The sequence below is a fragment of the Hyla sarda genome, chromosome 1, assembly GCF_029499605.1.
Source record: "Hyla sarda isolate aHylSar1 chromosome 1, aHylSar1.hap1, whole genome shotgun sequence".
Taxonomy (NCBI): domain Eukaryota; kingdom Metazoa; phylum Chordata; class Amphibia; order Anura; family Hylidae; genus Hyla; species Hyla sarda.
Window position 1 is genome coordinate 80374335 of NC_079189.1, and position 23984 is coordinate 80398318.

The 23984-nt window shown below is 41.1% G+C and overlaps 1 protein-coding gene across 5 annotated transcripts in view; it reads right to left on the reverse strand.

Moving 5' to 3' along the window:
* Positions 1–23984, reverse strand: part of ARAP2 (ArfGAP with RhoGAP domain, ankyrin repeat and PH domain 2) — a 416250-nt gene that overhangs the window by 53585 nt on the left and 338681 nt on the right. For 4 of the 5 annotated variants that reach the window (XM_056556214.1, XM_056556235.1, XM_056556204.1 and 1 more), the window contains one exon: positions 13647–13772. In XM_056556214.1, the coding sequence (XP_056412189.1) occupies positions 13647–13772 (126 nt within the window). Of the gene's footprint in view, positions 1–9716; positions 9814–13646; positions 13773–23984 lie in introns of those variants that run through there. The other variant, XM_056556244.1, reaches the window with a different exon arrangement.

The following is a 23984-nucleotide window of genomic DNA, read 5'->3' on the forward strand; positions in this document are numbered from 1 at the left end:
ACTGTTATCGCTCTGTTCCATATTCCAACTGCCGGCTGTTAACTGGAGCATTTTGTCTGTTATCTTGGGTTCATATGACATAGGTTATGCTTAACCATTAATTCATGCATTACCTAACTGATGTATTTTGCCCCCTTTCTTTAGGATATCCTTCATGGCTGGCCAGGCACACCCCTGTCCTTATTATTCATACAAGTGGCACACTCTACTCTAGATGTAAACCAACCACAAGTGTACTAAATGTATAAATTCTACTCCAACAAAAAAATTATTTATATACTTTGTATAACAGAAAGGAATAATTGAAGGTGACCTCATGACTTAAGGGATTAAACCACACTTAACAGGCATTGTTCGTTAACCTGTAAACGACCATGGACGTCTACAATTGTCCATGTGCCATTAACAGGGTATGGTAATTGCCGTTACACTTCTAAATGCAAACACAATTGCTCCATTTACATAAGACCTTATTTTCTCAGTGATAATTTGCTGGCAAGAGATCAAATTGCAAGATATTTAAGACTTATATTGGAAACATCATTTGTGCTTTAAAATGATGAATGGTAATGGGCTGGATGTGAAATTTTAGTCATTTCTTGTGCTGAAATCACATCCTGCAAGAGGTAACAAAAACATTAGATTTTTTTTTTTTTGGGCAGTAAAATAAAAATAGTGGTATCTCTGAATGTTTAAGGACCAAATCAGCAATTACATAAGTACTCCATGGAAGTATACTTATGCAAAAAGCTCCAAAACCACCCCACTACCTGGATACGTTCCCTGTAAACCATCCTGTCTGAAATGTATGGCTCCTGTGGCCCTTGTTGTCTTCTCTGGTTGCTTAATCCCTTAAGGATGGAGCCCATTTTCACCTTTAGGACGAAGCCCTTTTTTGCAAATCTGACCACTGTCACTTTAAACATTAATAACTCTGGAATGCTTTTAGTTATCATTCTGATTCTGAGATTGTTTTTTCGTGACATATTCTACTTTAACAAAGTGGTAAATTTTTGTAGGAACTTGCATCCTTTCTTGGTGAAAAATCCCAAAATTTGATGAAAAAATTAAAAATGTTGCATTTTTCTAACTTTGAAGCTCTCTGCTTGTAAGGAAAATGGATATTCCAAATAAATTTTTTTTTGGATTCACATATACAATATGTCTACTTTATGATTGCATCATAAAATTGACATGTTTTTACTTTTGGAAGACATCAGAGGGCTTCAAAGTTCAGCAGCAATTTTCCAATTTTTCACAAAATTTTCAAACTCGCAATTTTTCAGGGACCAGTTCAGGTTTGAAGTGGATTTGAAGGGTCTTCATATTAGAAATACCCCATAAATGACCCCATTATAAAAACTGCACCCCCAAAGTATTCAAAATGACATTCAGTAAATGTTTTAACCCTTTAGGTGTTTCACAGGAAAAGCAGCAAAGTGAAGGAGAAAATTCAAAATCTTCATTTTTTACACTTGCATGTTCTTGTAGACCCAATTTTTGAATTTTTACAAGGGGTAAAAGGAGAAAATGTATACTTATATTTGTAGCCCAATTTCTCTCGAGTAAGGACACACCTCATATGTCTATGTAAAGTGTTCGGCGGGCGCAGTAGAGGGCTCAGAAGCGAAGGAGCGACAAGGGGATTTTAGAGAGTACGTTTTTCTGAAATGGTTTTTGGGGGGCATGTCGCATTTAGGAAGCCCCTATGGTGCCAGAACAGCAAAAAAAACACATAACAAGGAATAAAGTGAGCCTTAATACCCCACAGGTGTTTCACGACTTTTGCATATGTAAAAAAAAAAAAAAAAAAATCACTAAAATGTTGGTTTCCCCCCAAATTTCACATTTTTTAAAGGGTTAATAGCAGAAAAGACCCCACAAAATTTGTAACCCCATCTCTTCTGAGTATGGAGGTACCCCATAAGTGGACCTGAAGTGCACTGCGGGCGAACTACAATGCTCAGAAGAGAAGGCGTCATATTTGGCTTTTTGAGAGCAAATTTTGCTCGGGGGGCATGTCACATTTAGGAAGCCCCTATGGTGCCAGAACAGCAAAATAACCCCCACATGGCATACCATTTTGGGAACTAGACCCCTCACAGAATGTAATGAGGGGTACAGTGAGCATTTACCCCCCACTGGTGTCTGACAGATCTTTGGAACAGTGGGCTGTGCAACATTTTTCATTTTCACGGACCACTGTTCCAAAGATCCGTCAGACACCTGTGGGGTGTAAATTCTCACTGCACCCCTTATTACATTCCGTGAGGTGTGTAGTTTCCAAAATGGGGTCACATGTGGGTGTGTTTTTTTTTCCGTTTGTCAGAACCGCTGTAACAATTAGCCACCCCTGTGCAAATCACCTCAAATGTACATGGCGCACTCTCCCTTCTGGGCCTTGTTGTGCGCCCCCAGAGCACTTTGCGCCCACATATGGGGTATCTCCGTACTCGGGAGAAATTGCGTTACAAATTTTGGGGGCGTTTTTCCCTTTTACCTCTTGTGAAAATGAATAGTATAGGGCAACACCAGCATGTTAGTGTAAAAATAATTTTTTTACACTAACATGCTGGTGTAGACCCCAACTGTTCCTTTCCATAAGGGGTAAAAGGAGAAAAAGCCCCCCAAAATGTGTTAGGCAATTTCTCCCGAGTACGGCGATACCCCATATGTGACCCTATTCTGTTGCCTTGAAATACGACAGGGCTCCAAAGTGAGAGCACCATGCGCATTTGAGGCCTGAATTAGGGACTTGCATAGGATTGGACATAGGGGTATTCTATGCCAGTGATTCCCAAACAGGGTGCCTCCAGCTGTTGCTAAACTCCCAGCATGCTTGGACAGTCAATTGCTGTCCAGAAATGCTGGGAGTTTTTGTTTTGCAACAGCTGGAGGCTCCATCTTAGAAACACTGCCATACAATACGTTTTTCATTTTTATTGGGGAAGGGGGGTGGTGCCGTGTACGTGTGTATATGTAGTGTTTTACTCTTTATTTTATGTTAGTGTAGTGTAGTGTTTTTAGGTTACATTCACACTGGCGGCGGATTACACTGAGTCTCCCGCTAGGAGTTTGAGCTGCGGCGAAAAATTTCCCGCAGCTCAAATTTGTAGCGGGGAACTTACTGTAATCTGCCGCCAGTGTGAATGTAGCCTGTACATTCACACGGGAGGGGGGTCAAAACTACAACTCCCAGCATGCACTGACAGACCATGCATGCTGGGAGTTGTAGTTTTGCAACAGCTGGAGGCACACTGGCTGGAAAACCTTGAGTTAGGTTCTATGACCTAACTCAGTATTTTCCAACCAGTGTGCCTCCAGCTGTTGCAAAACTACAACTCCCAGCATGTACTGATTGCGGAAGGGCATGCTGGGAGATGTAGTTATGCAATGGCTGGAGGCATGCAAGTACAACTCCCAGCATGCCAAGACAGCCTTATGCTGTTCCTGAATGCTGGGAGTTGTAGTTTTGCAAGATTTAGAGGGGTTCAAGTTGTAAATCACTGTCCAGTGGTCTCAAAACTGTGGCCCTCCAGATGTTGCAAAACTACAACTCGCAGCATGCCCAGACAGCAAACTGCTGTCTGGGCATGCTGAGAGTTGTTGTTTTGCAACATCTGGAGGGCTACAGTTTGAGACCACTTAGTCATCTACAACCTGAACCCCTCTAAATATTGCAAAACTACAAGTCCCAGCATGCCCACACAGCAAACAGCTGTCTGGGCATGCTGGGAGTTGTAGTTTTGCAACATCTGGAGGGCCACGGTTTAGAGACCACTGTAAACTGTGGCCCTCCGGATGTTGCTAGGCAACAACTCACCTAGCAGGACCCGGAAGTATTGCTGCCGCCGCCGCCGCACGTGGGGGAGGATCGCGAACAGGGATCCGGGATCCAGGTAGGGACCTTCGGCGCCGACCTTCCCTGGACGGTTCCCCCGTTTTGCCCGGACATCGATAGGTGGGCAAAGCGGGGGAACCGAACTTTAACCCCCCTCCCCCGGTCTGCTATCGGTCGGTCGCTCGGCCGACCAATAGCGGGGAAAGGAGGGTTGGCACCCCTGCCACCAAACGCCTATCCCTTCAGGGGGATCGAGGGTGTCTCGGACACCCCCGATCCCTCTTATTTTCCGGGTCACCGGGTTACCAGTGACCCGTATGACCCAGAATTGCGCAGATTGCAGGTCTGAATTGACCTGCGATTTGCGCGCATCGCGGTCATGGGGGGGGGGGGGTTTCAGGACCCCCCTCGGCGATGTGCCGGGATGCCTGCTGTTAGATAACAGCAGTCATCCCGGCCCGATCACCACTATCGGTGATGCGGCGCTCCCGGAACCCCGCGACGTACATGTACATCGCCGCGCGCCAAGTGACACTTCGCGGTGTCGTACCTGTACGTCGCTCGTCGTGAAGGGGTTAATATTCTTTGCCCTCCTCCGCACCCCTTGCCTCATAGATAATACATTTCCCAGCAGCCATTGCAGCTCTGCTCTACTGTCCAGCTCTGAGAGCAGCCCCAACCCACCTGCTCTGAGCAGCAGAGTGAGAGAGATTCAGTGTGTGATTGGATAAGACTGCACACACCTCCCACTAAAGGGAGAATGAGTCATCAGAGCAGGGCAAAAACAATGTGGTCTGTGTCTCTCAGAAAGGTGGGGCCTGCTTTTAGAAAAAGATTTGCATGCAGTCATTTTTCTGCCACGATGTCCTGTCACAGTTTGAGACCACTTAGTCATCTACAACCTGAACCCCTCAAAATATCGCAAACAGCTGTCTGGGCATGCTGGGAGTTGTAGTTTTGCAACATCTGGAGGGCCACGGTTTAGAGACCAATGTAAACTGTGGCCCTCCGGATGTTGCTAGGCAACAACTCACCTAGCAGGACCCGGAAGTATTGCTGCCGCCGCCGCCGCACGTGGGGGAGGATCGCGAACGGGGATCCGGGATCCAGGTAGGGACCTTCGGCGCCGACCTTCCCTGGACGGTTCCCCCGTTTTGCCCGGACACCGATAGGTGGGCAAAGCGGGGGAACCGAACTTTAACCCCTCCTCCCCCGGTCTGCTATCGGTCGGTCACTCGGCCGACCAATAGCGGGGATAGGAGGGGTGGCACCCCTGCCACCAAACGCCTATCCCTTCAGGGGGATCGAGGGTGTCTCGGACACCCCCGATCCCTCTTATTTTCTGGGTCACCGGGTTACCAGTGACCCGTATGACCCAGAATTGCGCAGATTGCAGGTCTGAATTGACCTGCGATTTGCGCGCATCGCGGTCATGGGGGGGGGGGGGTTTCAGGACCCCCCTCAGCGATGTGCCGGGATGCCTGCTGTTAGATAACAGCAGTCATCCCGGCCCGATCACCGCTATCGGTGATGCGGCGCTCCCGGAACCCCGCGACGTACATGTACATCGCCGCGCGCCAAGTGACACTTCGCGGTGTCGTACATGTACGTCGCTCGTCGTGAAGGGGTTAATATTCTTTGCCCTCCTCCGCACCCCTTGCCTCATAGATAATACATTTCCCAGCAGCCATTGCAGCTCTGCTCTACTGTCCAGCTCTGAGAGCAGCCCCAACCCACCTGCTCTGAGCAGCAGAGTGAGAGAGATTCAGTGTGTGATTGGATAAGACTGCACACACCTCCCACTAAAGGGAGAATGAGTCATCAGAGCAGGGCAAAAACAATGTGGTCTGTGTCTCTCAGAAAGGTGGGGCCTGCTTTTAAAAAAAGATTTGCATGCAGTCATTTTTCTGCCACGATGTCCTGTCACAGTTTGAGACCACTTAGTCATCTACAACCTGAACCCCTCAAAATATCGCAAACAGCTGTCTGGGCATGCTGGGAGTTGTAGTTTTGCAACATCTGGAGGGCCACGGTTTAGAGACCAATGTAAACTGTGGCCCTCCGGATGTTGCTAGGCAACAACTCACCTAGCAGGACCCGGAAGTATTGCTGCCGCCGCCGCCGCCGCACGTGGGGGAGGATCGCGAACGGGGATCCGGGATCCAGGTAGGGACCTTCGGCGCCGACCTTCCCTGGACGGTTCCCCCGTTTTGCCCGGACACCGATAGGTGGGCAAAGCGGGGGAACCGAACTTTAACCCCCCCTCCCCCGGTCTGCTATCGGTCGGTCGCTCGGCCGACCAATAGCGGGGATAGGAGGGGTTGCACCCCTGCCACCAAACGCCTATCCCTTCAGGGGGATCGAGGGTGTCTCAGACACCCCCGATCCCTCTTATTTTCCGGGTCACCGGGTCACCAGTGACCCGTAATTGCGCAGATCGCAGGTCTGAATTGACCTGCGATTTGCGCGCATCGCGGTCATGAGGGGGTCTCAGGACCCCCCTCGGCGATGTGCCGGGATGCCTGGTGTTAGATAACAGCAGTCATCCCTGCCCGATCACCACTACCGGTGACGCGGCGCTCCCGGAACCCCGCGACATACATGTACGTCGCCGCGCGCCAAGTGACACTTTGCGGTGCCGTACATGTACGTCGCTCGTCGTGAAGGGGTTAATATTCTTTGCCCTCCTCCCCACCCCTTGCCTCATAGATAATACATTTCCCAGCAGCCATTGCAGCTCTGCTCTACTGTCCAGCTCTGAGAGCAGCCCCAACCCACCTGCTCTGAGCAGCAGAGTGAGAGAGATTCAGTGTGTGATTGGATAAGACTGCACACACCTCCCACTAAAGGGAGAATGAGTCATCAGAGTAGGGCAAAAACAATGTGGTCTGTGTCTCTCAGGAAGGTGTGCTTTTAGAAAAAGATTTGCATGCAGTCATTTTTCTGCCACGATGTCCTGTCACTGTATAACGCCCGCAATTAATTACGGGCATATACGGGTGCAAACGGGCAGTTACAAAACCCCATAGGCTGCAATGCGATTTAGTCACGGCCATCAGGGGTTTTGTAAAGGCCGGGTTTTGCCGACATTGTGACGGAACTTGTGACGGAACTATTTCATAGTGTGAAAGAGGCCTAACTTGTGCAGAGATCATTGTGCAGTGAGGGGGAGGAGGTGAGCTGTGTCCATCTCTTATTGTGAATGGTGTGATATTCTCTTATCTACATGTTGGTGTCAACTTTCACTGTGATGAGAGATTGCTGAGGGAATTGCTGAACAGAAATTGTTAGCTTCATATTAGGCTCAGTGGCTACAATAAATGCAATTTCTGCACATTTCCAATAGTTAATTGTGCAGTTAGAAGGTTGTGTAGATCTTAAAGGGGTACTCTGGTACTTAACTTATCCCCTATCCACAGGATAAGAAACGGGTGTCGGAACCACTGGGACCCCTCGTGATCTCCTGCCCAATGCCCCAGCTCTCCTCATGCACTGAGCAACCAATGCATCATGCATGGAGCTGTGTCAACCACCTATTCTGTGGATAGTGGATTAGTTATTAAGTATCTGATTACCCCTTTAAGCTTAGTAGGACAATAAATCGTTCTTGGGAAGGGGGGTGTATTTGAAGCTGTACTACATATCTCACGTGCAATCTCATAGACTTGCATGGGACTTTAATTATGTCCTCAGATTGCAGTAGTCTTGGGCTCAAAAATTACCAGGAATCTTTAACACATATTCTGCTTTAAAGCATTATAACTTTATATTTCTTGGACCGGACATCAGGTTCCCTGGCCAATCATTGCATCTGGATCACAAAGGCAGGTCCTAATTTAAAAAAAATAAAGAGTTTGTCGGACGTCGTTTTTGACTGGGCACAGTGGCAGTGTGGAAGAAGTCTATCTATATATCTATCCAGCATTTTTGGTTATATTTGTCATAACATGCCAGAGTGATTATATTTTTAAAGTACATGCACATGTTCTAAATACAAATTATGGAATTCTATATTTCATGTAGTAGTTTCAATAACAGTGTCTCTAAAACTGCACTTAATTTTTACCCGTATAAAGTATTTATTTTTTTTTTTTTTTATCATACTGTCTGTCAAACTGGAATAACTACAAAATGAATATATGAAGACAGATTTAGTAAAACTCTAAATCATTGACAGGCTAGCCATCTACTGTAAGCTGGAATGAAATAGACTCATGGGACTGTGTAAATTAATGAAGACTTGTAAATCATTATAAACTGATCTCAGTAGAAATTCAATAGTTAAAAATGTACACAAAGTTATAATATTTCATTTTCATGTAGCTGGAAATTTGATATGTAGCACTAAGGTTTGATGATTTTATTACATCAGTTTATTAAGAACACATTACATAAAGTCCTAAAACTTAAGTTCAAATGCTTGAAATTATTTAAAATAAAAATCTTGAGAAACCAACTAAAAGCATAAAACAGTTGCTAAATGTTGGTAAAATAGTCCTCATCATCAATAGGATACACTATAAATGTCTAAAAAGTGGTGGCCCTACCTTTGAGGATCTAAACAATCAGGAAAATAGTGGCTCCTTGACCCTGTTCTTAAAGGTAAGGAGGTCTGGGGTAGCTGATTGGGAATGTCTCTATCTTGCATAAAGAGAAACAGTGCCCCCATGTACACTGTCCAGCCTTTTTATTAGGTACACCTTGCTAGTACCTAGTTGGACCCCCTTTGCCTTCAGAACTGCCATCATTTTTACATTTATAATTTTTACATGGTGCTGGAAACATTCCTCAGAGATTTTGGTCCATATGGGCATGATGGCATCACGCAAATACATCAGATTTGTCAATGATGCAAATCCCCACCACCACCACATGACAGAGATGCTCTATTGGATTATGATTTGGGGACTGTGGATGCCTATGCAGTACAGAGAACTCATTGTCATGTTTAAGAAACCAGTTTGAGATGATGTGAGCTTTGTGACATGGTGCATTATCCTGCCGAAAGTAGCCATCAGAAGAAGAGTCAACTGTGGCCATAAAGGAATGAACATGGTCAGCAACAAAGCTACCAAAACCAAGACCCCATACGTTGCCGATAATGCCGGCAACATTGTACGGCGCTTGGTGAATACATGGGGCATGGTTTCAGACTTCTGCATTCACCTGAATGTGGAAACGTGGCCTACAGGTGGACATTTCTGTAGGTGGTATGTGTCAAAATGTTTAAAGGACTCCAAGGAGAGCATTGTCTGGAGCGCTACACTGCTTTATTCAGCTTTCCATCTCCCCATACTATATAGGTGTCAACCAGATAAGTGATGTATATGCAATTGGGAATCCGGATTATTATTTATTTTAAGTGATTCATCAGAACAGGCTTACTTTTATTGTACTGTGATTAAGTTCAAATGTTCCTATTCCCATTGAAGACATTTTGGCAAAGGACATAGGTTTACATTGGCAAGCTGACCGATCTGTAGCTAAACAGCTCCATAATTCTGATATTCTGTATGCATTGACCCCTTTCTAGGATAGCTATCATGAACTTTTTTAATCAATTTCTGATATAGTAGCTTAGCAGCTTTTCTGTGGTGATGACCTTGTCGTTGGTACACTATTTGTCCTACTTTTGACCATTTTGGCAGGTGCAAACCACTGGGAACTGAGAATACCAAACAAGACCAGCTTTTATTAAATTTGTATAATAAAAAACTGGAATATTGAACTAAACTAAAGGAAAGGAGAGGGGGGGCATTTGTAAAACTTAAAACATGTGTCATGAATCTGTATTGCATGTAGTTTCAGAGTAAGTTTTGTTTGGCATGACTGCTTCTTAGATCTTGTGTTGCATTTGTATTTCTGAGACTCCGGCAGGTTTTTACTTGTCCTGTGGGTCTTTTTGGTCTTTGTCAGCCTTTTATGGATTATTGTTCCTGTTTAATTGACAAAGTCTCTTGGATGTCATTGATCTGTACCAAAGAATGAGCGAGAGGAAAAAGTGAAATAAGGGCAAGGAAATGTATCCTGTAAGCCGAGAACAGCACTTAATAATTACTTTGAGATTCACTTCAATAAAAGCTTTTACATTTTAGTGACTCTCAAATCCTCTTTCTCGTATTACAGTCTAACAAACAATATTTTGCTTAAATCCTGGGTATGAATTATAGTTGCTACTCTGTTACACTCAGACTTTTCTTTTTCTCAACCTGTCAGATCTACTTAACACATATGGCCTGCGAAATTATGAATGTGTTACCCAGCAACAAATAGTCATATCAGAGGAAAAGAGGTGGAAAACTGCATATACAAGATCACACATTGTCATATTTACATTTATAAGGCTCATAGGCGTCTATTAGATCATTGACTATTTCTAGGCATTTCTTTCCTTCAGCACAAACAATGAACTGTATTAAATTGAAAGGCTGCAGAAAATTTCTAAATTAATGTTTTTTTAATTTAGCATGTTCAAACCAAAATTTGTAATCTTGGACCGGCTTGGACCAATTGTACATCCTTCATCTTACCATAAAATAAATTGAAAAACAGAATTTATTTTTTATTTTTAAAAATTTTTACAAAGGCATAATTTGAGCAGTTAACTCAAACTAAATTAAAATAATTCCTCAGTTTAGTACAATTACAAATATACCCAATTTGCCGAGTCTCCTTAATTGTTTACCACATTTAAGAAATATAAAACTTATAACCCTTAAAAATTGTTTCTTCTTCTCTGTCTATGAAGCTTGATAGGGGGTAATGTTTGAGCAATAATTTTTTGTTTCTATGGATACCATTTTGACTTTGATCAGATTTTTTGATCACTTTTTATTCTATGTTTTATGGGATATAATGTGATCAAATATCCAAAACTCTGGCAGTTGTATTTTTTTTTAATTTCATTTACCATTTGCCAAGTAGTTTCATTAAAGGGGTACTCCGGTGGAAAACAATTTTTTTCATATCAACTGACTCTAGAAAGTTAAACAGCTTTATATACTACTTCTATTACAATTCTCAATCCTTCCAGTACTTATCAGCTGCTGTATACTAAAGAGGAAGTTGTCTACTTCTTTTCTGTCTGACCACAGTGCTCTCAGCTGACACCTCTGTTAAAGGGGTTATCCAGCATAAGGTGATTTTAGTACGTACCTGGCAGACAGTAATGGACATGCTTAGGAAGGATCTGCGCTTGTCTTGGACTAAATGGCTATGCTGTAAGATTACCAGAACAGTGTGGCTAGCTTTCTGTGAATTGTATTTCCTGTTTTCAGTTTTCTTGTTTGCCTACAAATCCCATGATACCATTTTCCTCCTTCCCACACATCAGCCATTCCACCCATCGAAACATAAATGAGCTGCAGACCTGTGGTTTTCAATACAGGGTGCCTCCAGCTGTTGCATTACTTGCAGATTGCTCTCTCCACCCATTGAAGCAGACAGGCTCACTGTAGGTTACATTAAAACAGTTTATTTAAATGTAATAATAAAACTATTTTAAAAAGCATGCAGGCAATGACGCATTTTGGGATCAGCATATCCCTTCTTCAGATTGCAGATGTATATAGGAAAAATAAAAATGGACATTAAATAGACAGCAAATGGGCGCCAAAGAAGATATTCCAGGTCATGTCCACGCCCTATGACCTGGAATATCTTCTTTGCTGTCTATTTAATGTCCATTTTTATTTTTCCTATATACATCTGCAATCTGAAGAAAGGATATGCTGATCCCGAAACACGTCAGTGCCTCCATGCTTTTTAAAATAGTTTTATTATTACATTTAAATAAACTATTTTAATGTAACCTACGTCTTCCCTGAACCATCTTTGGACCGAGCAGCGCCGGATGCAAGGGCCTTCTTTTTCTCCTTTAATGTCAGGAACTGTCCAGAGTAGGAGCAAATCCCCATAGAATACCTCTTTGGCTACCAACTGTTCCTAACATGGACAGATGTGTCAGCAGAGAACACTGTGGTCAGACAGAAAAGAACTATACAACTTCCTGTGGCCTACATCAGCTGATAAGTACTGGAAGGATTACAATTTTTTAATAGAAGTAATTTACAAATCTATTTAACTTTCTGGCACCAGTTGATTTAAAAAAAAAAAAAAAAAAAAGAGTACCCCTTTAATGTAATATTTTAATAGTTCTGACATTTCTGTACATGGTGATACTAAATATGTTCATGATTTTTTGTTCACTTTATAATTTGAAAAAAAGGAAAAGGGTTTTTCTTTAACATTTGTAAAAACATGTTTGCACTTTTTAAGTACCTCTGGACTCATTCAGTGCATCAAATTGATTTATCTGTTATCTGCTAGTATAACCATAGGCAGACTAGCAGAGGCCTATGTGGGATCAAATCTGCACCAAGGCTTTCAGAGGGCTTTGGGCTGCCATGACAATAAATCAGCTTTCTACAATTTAGGGACTGCACTGTTGTTATTGTTACTACAAGTTACAGGGGAATTTAAACAATTTAAAGCAGAGATCACTCCATGCTGGCTATTAGTGGCAGCTCCTTAGCTTCTGAAAGCAGTCGTGTGCTGCCACGTATAGACTGGGCTCAAGTCTGTAGTCCACTCCATAAAATATTCCACTGGGTTCTCAAGAGGCTAATTCTGGAATACCACTGGATGACAATATGTGTACATCAAGCCTATACAGTCCCACATATCAGTCACCCCACCCATTGAAGCACACCGGGTACAATTACCTGCAGCCCTGTGGAGAATTATCTCCCCATATCCCACCCATCCCGTCCAAACCACCCACTGGTCGCTACACACATTGAAGCAGATAGAAAAACCTGATTAGCAATGTAATGTCTCGAGTCACACTGCAACCTGGAAAAACCTGAGATGACAAACAGTTTGTATGATGTTAAAAATAAACATCGGGGCAAAGGTCACATGAGAATTGTGAGATCAGCCATCAAACACAGGTACATACACTATATTATGAACTACATACTAATTTTACAGCCTCTGTAGCACAGTCAGATAAAAAAAATACCCCTTTAATGTGCAACTAGGGAAAGTGCAGGTTAATGCCACATCCAAACTACCCACAGGAGAGTAAGTAGTAGTTTATTACCAGCTCTGTCTTTCTTGACACTGACTATAGTGAGAATCATTACATTATATTGCAAATAATAGTGCCACTTGAGATTGATCCCAGAAAGCACATGATTTTGTAGATGCCTAGTAGAAGTTATTAGGTCTAAGCAAGGTCAAAACTACTAATGGAGAGGAAGCCATATATTTCATTCTATTCCTGGAGCTAGTATGCAAAGTAAAAAAAAATTAAAAAGGCGAACGTGGCACACTGGAGTATCAAACGTGCAGGCACTTTAATACTTAGTACCTATAAATACTTTGTATTGGTCACTATCAGTTGGCTTGAGAATGGTGTTGTGAGAACACCGCAACGTCGCACGTTCATGGAATAAAGTACCTGCACGTACCAATGTATGTAACAAATAAATCCAAAGATCCTTAAAAGATATTAAATGATCTTATAGGAGACACAATATATAAAATAAATCTAGGAATAATGTTTTTTTTTTTTTTTTTTTTTTTTTATAAATACTTTACTGACTAATAAAACCCATTTTGATAAAATTACAATGTGTCCATGTTGCCACCCAGAAGTGGTGAGCCAGAAGATTTTACAAGCATGTTTCAATATTGCATTACCAATATTGTTATCATAAGAAATTGGAATCCTTACCTAAATTTAAAGGAAAAGAAGGGTGGACACATCGGTAGCAACTTTAGAAGGAAAATAAAGACTTACCAACATTGCATAGGTTATGACTTGTGTAAAATGGTTTTACAAGCAAGTAGGCAGCTCCAGGATCAGGAAGCATACTCCATTCCAGAACTGTTGCTAAAACATTTTCTTTGTAGTGCATAGGACGTTCTATGAAATAAGAAAACAAAATAGAATATGCTATAACTGTATTTTTTTCCTTGTCTGTACACAGATGTAAGTTTGATGATATGAGTCTTTGACGCAGGATCCCCTTTCTTAACCCCTTAAGGACAAAGCCCATTTTAGCCTTAAGGACCTGGCGAGTTTTCGTTTTTGCGCTTTCGTTGTTTCCTCTTCCCTTCTAAAAATCATGACGCTTTCAATTTTGTACCTACAGACCCATATGAGGGTTTTGTTTTGTGTGTCACCAATTGTGCTTTAAAATGACTTCACCTATTTTATAACAAAATCTGTGGTGAAACAAAAAAAAAACTTATTAGTGGGGTGAAATAAAAAAAACTAAACATTTTTGTAAATTTTGGGGGCTTCCGTTTCTAAACAGTGCATTTTTAGGTAAAAATAGCACCTTATCTATATTCCGTAGATCTATATGATTGTATCGATACCTAATTCATGTAGGTTTTAACTACATGCACCAAAATTAGAATGTTTAAAATTGTCAACTTCTGACCCATTAACTTTTTTATTTTTCCACATATGAGGACTCATTTTTTGTGCCATAATTTGGGGTTTTATCTGTACTGTTTTTGTTTTGATCGGCCTTTTTGATCATTTTTCTAAAAATTTTTTGGTATACGAAGTGACCAAAAATGCACAATTTTGAACATTGGTATTTTTTTACGTGTACACCATCGACCGTGCAGTTTAACAAACCTTATATTTTAATAGTTCGGACATTTAAATATCACATACAGAATGTTTATTTTTTTATTACATTATTTTATTTAAAAACATGGGAAAAGGGGGGTGATTCAGACTTTTACTAGGGGAGAGACTTATTCACATTTATTAACTTTCTTTTTCACAATACCTTTTTTTTAGCCCCCATAGGGGGCAATCTTTTGATTGCAAGTACTTTCCAATACTGAGCTTCGGCTCAGCAGTGAGCTGTGTTATCGGTGCTCTGCTGCTTCAGCCTGCTGAGGCTGGAGACAGCAAAGGATCACCGATCAGACATGGAGGAGACCGGTAAGGGCTTTCCCGCCATGCTCTAAGCTGATAAAATAGTGATAGTCCCGATCAGCTCCGCTGAGCTGGCAGGATCATTTTACTTTCACTTAAGACGACGCAATCAACTTCGATTGTGGCGTCTAATGAATTAATGCGGGGCAGCGTGCTTTAAACACCCGTAACGGAACCAAAGCGTACAGATACACTCCTGGTCCTTAACCTCTTAAGGACGCAAGGATACCTGTACGCCCTACACTCGCGATATAACGCGGGGTCACGCGGGAACCCCGCGTCATATCAGGTTGGCGACCCGTGGCTAATACCGGACTTCACTGATCGCGGTGATGTCCGGTATTTACCCCTTAGATGCGGTGATCAAAGTTGATCACCGTGTCTAAAATGTAAAAAAATACATTGTTCCGATCAGTTGAGGACACGAGGAGGCTCCCTACCTTCCTCCTCAGCATCCGATCTGCAATTGATTGCTCCAAGCCTTAGATCCAGGCTTGAGCAATCGACCGCTGATAACAATGATCAATGCAATGCTATGGCATACCATTGATCAGTGCCTGCAATTAATGTACTGCATGTTATAGTCCCCTTTAAGGGCTATAACAATGTAAAAAAAAAAAAATGAAAAAAAAAGCTAATAAAGATGATTAAACCTCTTCCCAAATAGAAGCTTTAATCACCCCCCTTTTCCCATTAATAAAAAAATGTAAAAAAAAAAAAAAAAAAAAAAAAAAAAATATATATATATATATATATATATATATATATATATATATATATATATATATATATAAGAGATTTGTGGAGCAGCACTCCCAGGTCAGAGTAGAAAAAAAGTAAATGGGTGCAATCGGTCTCAGGGATCCCGGTCCTGAATCCAAAACTTGTAGGTACAATAGAAGGCAACTGCAGCACACCAACTTAAAGTGCAAGGAAGTGATTTATTCCAGAAAATACAGGCAACGTTTCTGTGGCCTCACACCACCATTTTCAAGCAGCATATGAGTGATTCAGGGAGCTTTAAATAGTTGCACATACATACAAGCTCATTACCAATAATAAACAGTGTAAAATTATACAAAATACATAATAAAAAAGCAAAATATGATCAGTGAGATATAGAAGATGCCAAAGAGCAATATAGACATGTACATGTACTTGTACATAACAATAAAGTGATAATAGTGCATTAAAAGACAAATTGTCATAAAAAGGGATATGAAAAACAGGTGGTATGTATAATTGATTAATTATATATACAGTACAGGCAGGGCTTACCCGGCAGAGGATCTGTATTAAACACCATAATGGCGACATGCAGCGGCGTCCACGCTGTCTCCCATTTCCGGGATTATGCCCATTGACCAATCACAGACATACTAGATTACATCATAGACCCACGTGGGTCGCGTGTAGATACGCGCATGCGCACATCAACTGTTGTGCTCGCGTCTGCCATATAGAGAAAGGGCAATAGTATTGGAGTGCATGAAGCTAGTAATAGGTAAGTAATAACTCGCACAAAGTAAATCTGGCCATGACAAAAGTCATCAGCAGTATGATAGAAAGGCCCAATATAGCCAAAAAGGAAAAAAATATATAAAATAAAATAGCAAATATATTAATAGTGAAGCGCAGTCTTGAACCCACGTCATTCAAGCACAGACACTCGGCACCAGATCTCCTATACCCTATCATTAGCACGCTTCGCCACCGTCTCCCAGGACTGGGTGAAGTGACAAAGGGTCCTGTCATGAAGGCAGTGTGGGGCACCACCGACAAGAACAGGGCACACATGCTGCTGACAAATTGGGATCACACAAAAGTGTGAGGAGAGTGCCCATACATCAAACACATGCATACCGTGGGAAGAAGATTATTGACCAAATGATGATGGCAGGTATCTGAAAGTTTATTAGGGTCACAAGAGAAGCAGAGAATATGTCTGTGAAAGGTCAAAAAATATAGGAGGGCAATATTAAATAACAAGAATAAGTAATTTAAATAAATACAGAGAAAGGACGCAAAAATCTTCAACAAGATAACCTCTGTCCGGTATCTGCTGCCATAGTTCTGTATCATGATCTATAAAAAGAGAAAGAAAAAAAAAGAGTAATTAGTATAAATGCGTAGAATCACTACAAAACCTTCTTATTCAGCAGGGGTTTATCCAAAGAACTCGGTCGTGCATCATGCATGATAAATTTGCGGCGTCACAATAAACTCAACATTCAGACCGTATGGTTTCAAAGATCGAAGTTCGTGAATCCATTTCAGTTCTCTCTTTTTCAGGAGACTTACACGATCCCCCCCACATTTAAGTGGGGGGATGTGGTCAATTAAAATAAATTTAAGATCTTGTTCCTTATGTTTGGCCTCAGTAAAGTGTTTCGCCACGGGGAGGTCTAGCCGATTTTTTCTTATACTATAGCGGTGTTGATTAATCCTAGTCTTAAAATCACATGTGGTCTCCCCTACATAGAGGAGACCACATGGACAGACCAGGATGTATACTACAAAATCTGATGTGCATGTTAAATAATGTTTGAGTTGATAGTTTTTGCCTGTACTAGGATGGACAAAGATGGAGCCTTTAATCATGTATTAATCATAGTCGACAGGGAAATGAACCTCTGGCTGCTACACTGAGAAATTTTTGAGGATTTGTTTTAAAGGAAACATCCGATTTTACTAGTTTGTCCCTAAGGTTGGTGCCTCGTCTGTAAGAAAGTAGTGGAGGGACCTGAAATTCCATAATATCTGGGAAACTGTTTTGTAGGATGTTCCAGTGTTTATTTAGTATTGAAGCTATATGTTAAAGAAACTGATTGTAACTCAATTCTACATTTTTCCAGTTGCCATCCGCGCCCGATGGTGCGTTCTCTTCCCGCAAGCCAAATGCTGCGTGCGAGACGCATCATCGCCGCGGATGAACGACTTGAACCTACACTTGATAAAATGATTACTAATTTTAAACAACGCGGATATCCTTTAAGATTATTACAGGAAGGTAAGGCCCAAACTAGGCTCTAAATAGAGAAGAAACCTTACAGACCTCTAGAAAGAGGAGTAACAAATCCCAAGTACGTATTCCCTTTGTGTCCACCTTTGGTGGCAACTCTAAAAATATAGCTTCAATACTAAATAAACACTGGAACATCCTACAAAAGAGTTTCCCAGATATTATGGAATTTCAGGTCCCTCCACTACTTTCTTACAGGCACCAACCTTAGGGACAAACTAGTAAAATCGGATGTTTCCTTTAAAACAAATCCTCAAAAATTTCTCAGTGTAGCAGCCAGAGGTTCATTTCCCTGTCGACTATGCGTAAATTGTAAATACATGATTAAAGGCTCCACCTTTGTCCATCCTAGTACAGGCAAAAACTATCAACTCAAACATTATTTAACATGCACATCAGATTTTGTAGTATACATCCTGGTCTCCTCTATGTAGGGGAGACCACATGTGATTTTAAGACTAGGATTAATCAACACCGCTATAGTATAAGAAAAAATCGGCTAGACCTCCCCGTGGCGAAACACTTTACTGAGGCCAAACATAAGGAACAAGATCTTAAATTTATTTTAATTGACCACATCCCCCCACTTAAACGCGGGGGGGATCGTGTCAGTCTCCTGAAAAAGAGAGAACTGAAATGGATTCACGAACTTCGATCTTTGAAACCATACGGTCTGAAAGTTGAGTTTATTGTGACGCCGCAAATTTATCATGCATGATGCACGACCGAGTTCTTTGGATAAACCCCTGCTGAATAAGAAGGTTTTGTAGTGATTCTACGCATTTATACTAATTACTCTTTTTTTTCTTTCTCTTTTTATAGATCATGATACAGAACTATGGCAGCAGATACCGGACAGAGGTTATCTTGTTGAAGATTTTTGCGTCCTTTCTCTGTATTTATTTAAATTAATTATTCTTGTTATTTAATATTGCCCTCCTATATTTTTTGACCTTTCACAGACATATTCTCTGCTTCTCTTGTGACCCTAATAAACTTTCAGATACCTGCCATCATCATTTGGTCAATAATCTTCTTCCCACGGTATGCATGTGTTTGATGTATGGGCACTCTCCTCACACTTTTGTGTGACCCCAATTTGTCAGCAGCATGTGTGCCCTGTTCTTGTCGGTGGTGCCCCACACTGCCTTCATGACAGGACCCTTTGTCACTTCACCCAGTCCTGGGAGACGGTGGCGAAGCGTGCTAATGATAGGGTATAGGAGATCTGGTGCCGAGTGTCTGTGCTTGAATGACGTGGGTTCAAGACTGCGCTTCACTATTAATATATTTGCTATTTTATTTTATATTTTTTTTCCTTTTTGGCTATATTGGGCCTTTCTATCATACTGCTGATGACTTTTGTCACGGCCAGATTTACTTTGTGCGAGTTATTACTTACCTATTACTAACTTCATGCACTCCAATACTATTGCCCTTTCTCTATATGGCAGACGCGAGCACAACAGTTGATGTGCGCATGCGCGTATCTACACGCGACCCACGTGGGTCTATGATGTAATCTAGTATGTCTGTGATTGGTCAATGGGCATAATCCCGGAAATGGGAGACAGCGTGGACGCCGCTGCATGTCGCCATTATGGTGTTTGATACAGATCCTCTGCCGGGTAAGCCCTGCCTGTACTGTATATATAATTAATCAATTATACATACCACCTGTTTTTCATATCCCTTTTAATGACAATTTGTCTTTTAATGCACTATTATCACTTTATTGTTATGTACAAGTACATGTACACGTCTATATTGCCCTTTGGCATCTTCTATATCTCACTGATCATATTTTGCTTTTTTATTATGTATTTTGTATAATTTTACACTGTTTATTATTGGTAATGAGCTTGTATGTATGTGCAACTATTTAAAGCTCCCTGAATCACTCATATGCTGCTTGAAAATGGTGGTGTGAGGCCACAGAAACGTTGCCTGTATTTTCTTGAATAAATCACTTCCTTGCACTTTAAGTTGGTGTGCTGCAGTTGCCTTCTATTGTACCTATATATATATATATATATATATAGAAACACAAAGAATACTGCAGCACTCCAGGGTATAGGTGAAAAAACTGTGAAGGTAGTTTATTCCATCAAGGTGCACAGCGTTCTGTGCACCTTGATGGAATAAACTACCTTCACAGTTTTTTCACATATGCCCTGGAGTGCTGCAGTATTCTTTGTGTTTCTATAACGTTTGGAGCCCTATGACCGTGGGTCCCCTGCTGATCTGCACCCAACTCTTCATGTCACCTGGTGTGCTGCTACCTTCTGTGTTATATATATATATATATATATATATATATATATATGTGTGTGCATATATATTTGCATAGATACATAATGTGGTATAGCCGGGTGTGTAAATGTCCAAACTATAAAAATATATTGTTAATTCACCTGTTAAGGACCTAGGGCGTACCTGTATGCCCTGAGTCCGCTCCCGATCTATAATGCGGGGCCACGGCATGGCCCCGCGTCATAGCGGGTCGGGCCCGGCCTCTAACGGCCGGCACCCGTGGCTACTAGCGCGCGGCATTGATCGCGCTGCCGCGCGCTATTAACCCTTTAGATGCGGCATTCAAAGTTGAACGCTGCATCTAAAATGAAAGTGAAAGCATGCCGGTTAGCTCAGGGAGCTGTTCGGGATAGCAGCGGCATCCCGAATAGCTTACAGGACAGCTGGAGGGTCCCTACCTGCCTCCTCGCTGTCCGATCGCCGAATGACTGCTCAGTGCCTGAGATCCAGGCATGAGCAGTTAAGCGGCATAATCATTGATCATTGGTTTCTTATGAGAAATCAGTAATCAATGTAAAAGATCAGTGTGTACAGTGTTATAGGTCCCTATGGGAGCTATAACACTGCAAAAAAAAGTGAAAAAAAGGGAATAAAGATCATTTAACCCCTCCCCTATGAAAAGTTGGAATCACCCCCCTTTTCCCATAAAAAAAAACAGTGTAAATAAAAATAAAAATAAACATATGTGGTATCGCCGCATGCGGAAATGTCCGAATTATAACAAATTATCATTAATTAAACCGCATGGTCAATGGCGTGCGCGCAAAAAAATGCCAAAGTCCAAAATAGTGCATTTTTGGTCACTATTTATATCATGAAAAAATGAATAAAAAGCGATCAATAAGTCTATCAATGCAAAAATGGTACGGCGCAAAAAAATGAGCCCCATATTGCCGCATACGCAGAAAAATAAAAAAGTTATAGGGGTCAGAAGATGACAATTTAAAACGTATACATTTTTCTGCATGTAGTTTTGATTTTTTCCAGAAGTATGACAAAATCAAACCTACATAAGTAGGGTATCATTTTAACTGTATGGACCTACAGAATAAAAAGAAGGTGTCATTTTTACCGAAAAATGTACTGTGCAGAAACGTAAACCCCCAAAAGTTACAAAATGGCGTTTTTGTTTTTTTCAATTTTGTCTCACATTGATTTTTTTTCCGTTTCACTGTAGATTTTTGGGTAAAATGACTGATGTCATTACAAAGTAGAATTGGTGGCGGAAAAAATAAGCCATCATTTGGATTTTTAGGTGAGAGATTGAAAGAGTTATGATTTTTTAAAGGTAAGGAGGAAAAAACGAAAATGCTAAAACGGAAAAACCCCAGGTCATTAAGGGGTTAAACCACATGATCAATGGCGTAAAAGTAAAAAAAAATCCAAAGTCCAAAGTAGCTTATTTTGGTCACTTTTTATACCATAAAAAAATGAATAAAAAGCGATCAAAAAGTCCGATAAAAACCAAAATGTTACCGATAAAAACTTCACGGGGTAAAAAAATAGCCCTCGTACATGCCCATATGCAGAAAAAGGAAAAAGTTATAAGGGTCAGAAGAGGACATTTTTAAACATTAAAATTTTTGTGCATGTAGTTATGATTTTTTCCAGAAGTAAGAATAAATCAAACCTATATAAGTAGCGTATTATTTTAATTATGTGGACCTATAGAATAAAGAGAAGGTGTCATAGTTACCAAAAAATACACTGCGTAGCAACGGAAGCCCCCAAAAGTTAAACAATTGTGGGTTTTTTTTTTCAATTTTGTCGCACAATGATTATTTTTTTGGGTTTCGCCATAGATTTTTGGGTAAACGACTAATGTCATTACAAAGTAAAATTGGTGGCGCAAAAAAAAAAGATATCATATGAGTCTGTAGGAGCAAAATTGAAAGGGTTATGATTTTTAAAAGGTGAGGATGAAAAAACGAAAGTGCAAAAAAGGAAAAACGCTTAGTCCTTAAAGGGGTACTCCGGCGCTTAGACATCTTATCCCAGCGATGGGACCCCCGCAATCAGGCATCTTATCCCCGTCCTTTGGATAGGGGATAAGATGTCTAAGCGCCGGAGTACCCCTTTAAAGCGTATCCGTCAGATCAAACAAAAAACTTTTTTTTTATATATCACTCAGTACCTAATCCTGACCATGTACATCTAATTTTTATGTGTCTAGCACCTTTATTTTTATTTTTTATTACACTTTAAATTTTGCTCACTAGTCTGAATTCCTCTCAAAGGGAGGGGGCATAGCCTCACTGTGCAGGTCTCCGCCCCCTCCCTCAGTATGCTGTCTGCTCACATCTCTGAAATACTGAAATACTGAAAATGTTCTAATGAAAGCAACTGCAAAACCTGTTGGTTTTGCATGCTTTACAACATATCAAAAGTTTTTGTATCTGACAGTGCCCATTTAAGGGGTTAAGTACCAGGATGAAAGGACTTATCCCTATGCCCTTTGTCCTTAACACAGAAAGGCCAATTAGATTTTTTTCTGAATCAGAAAATCTTTTTTCAGGGATTAGAAAAAATCTGATGCATTTTTGCCATGCTGGGCCTCATTCATGACTAAGGACTGTTAGGGCCGAAATGCGTCATGGGGTAAGTGGATGTTAACGGCCAGTACTTTGACCTTCTATATGGAATGAAGTCAGAAGCATGGAGGAGATGAGCAGTATACACATTTTTTTTTACCCTAGTTACTAATGTTGATGTAAAGGAAGCAGGAAAATGGGCAAGTGTCAGTATGTGAGTGACTTTGAATGGTCCTGGTATTCATGTGGATCTTACTACCTTCCTAAACATTGGTACAGAACAAGAACACCTATTCATAGCAACGATTTTTCTTAATAACAGTGGCCTATTTCAGCTGAGCAATGCACCCTGCCACATTACAAAAAAGGTTTGCAGAATAGTTTGAAGAATATGAAAAAGAATTGAAGAAGATGTTAATCTGGTTTTGGTTACAAAAATTCCCCAGGTATCAATCTGATGGAGTATCTGTAGGATGGGCTGGGAAAATAAAGTATAAGGCTAAGTTTCCCCATTTATTTTTTTCTGGCAGTTTTTGGAAAACTGCCACTGTATTTAAATAGGACATATAAAGGAAGGACTTACACTTCTCCTCCCTTATGGATCCACTTCTGACTTTGGTTCAAAAACTGCAGTGGCAGTTTTCCAAAAACTGCCAGAAAAAAAACCAAGTGGAAACTTAGCCTTATCCATGAAAGCTACTTCTTACAATTTGCATTAAAAAAGTGCTGCTAACATCTTGTGGTATCAGAAAACACTTCCAGAGATTTTGTGGGGTTCATACCTCAGTAAGTCAGTGCTGTTTTGTCAGCACAGTGGAGACCTACACAATATTAGGCAGGTGGTTGTACGGCTGATTGGTGTATGACCCTTATTCAACTTCTACATGATTTCAGGTTATGTTAGCAATATAATCAACATAAATTAACCCATTCCCACTATAGGATGTATGCATACATCCTATCTCCTGACAGATTCCAGCAATAGGAAGTATGCATACGTCATATTGATCTCCTGTTCTGCGCGATGCACTGCAGGAGATCGGCAGCAGGACACGGCTGTCAGTCACAGCCGGGATCCTACCGCACCTGCCGAGACAGTCATCGCTCCGGCAGCATTAACCCCATATATGCCGTGATCAGTATTGATCAAAGCATCTATGAAATTGACAGGTATTGCCATAATCATAATTACCCACAGGATAAAGATAACATAATTTTTTTACGACATAGTGAATGCCATAGAAAAAATAAAAAAACACAATTTTCCAATTGTTCACAATATCTTGGAGTTTCAACACAAATTTACCACTA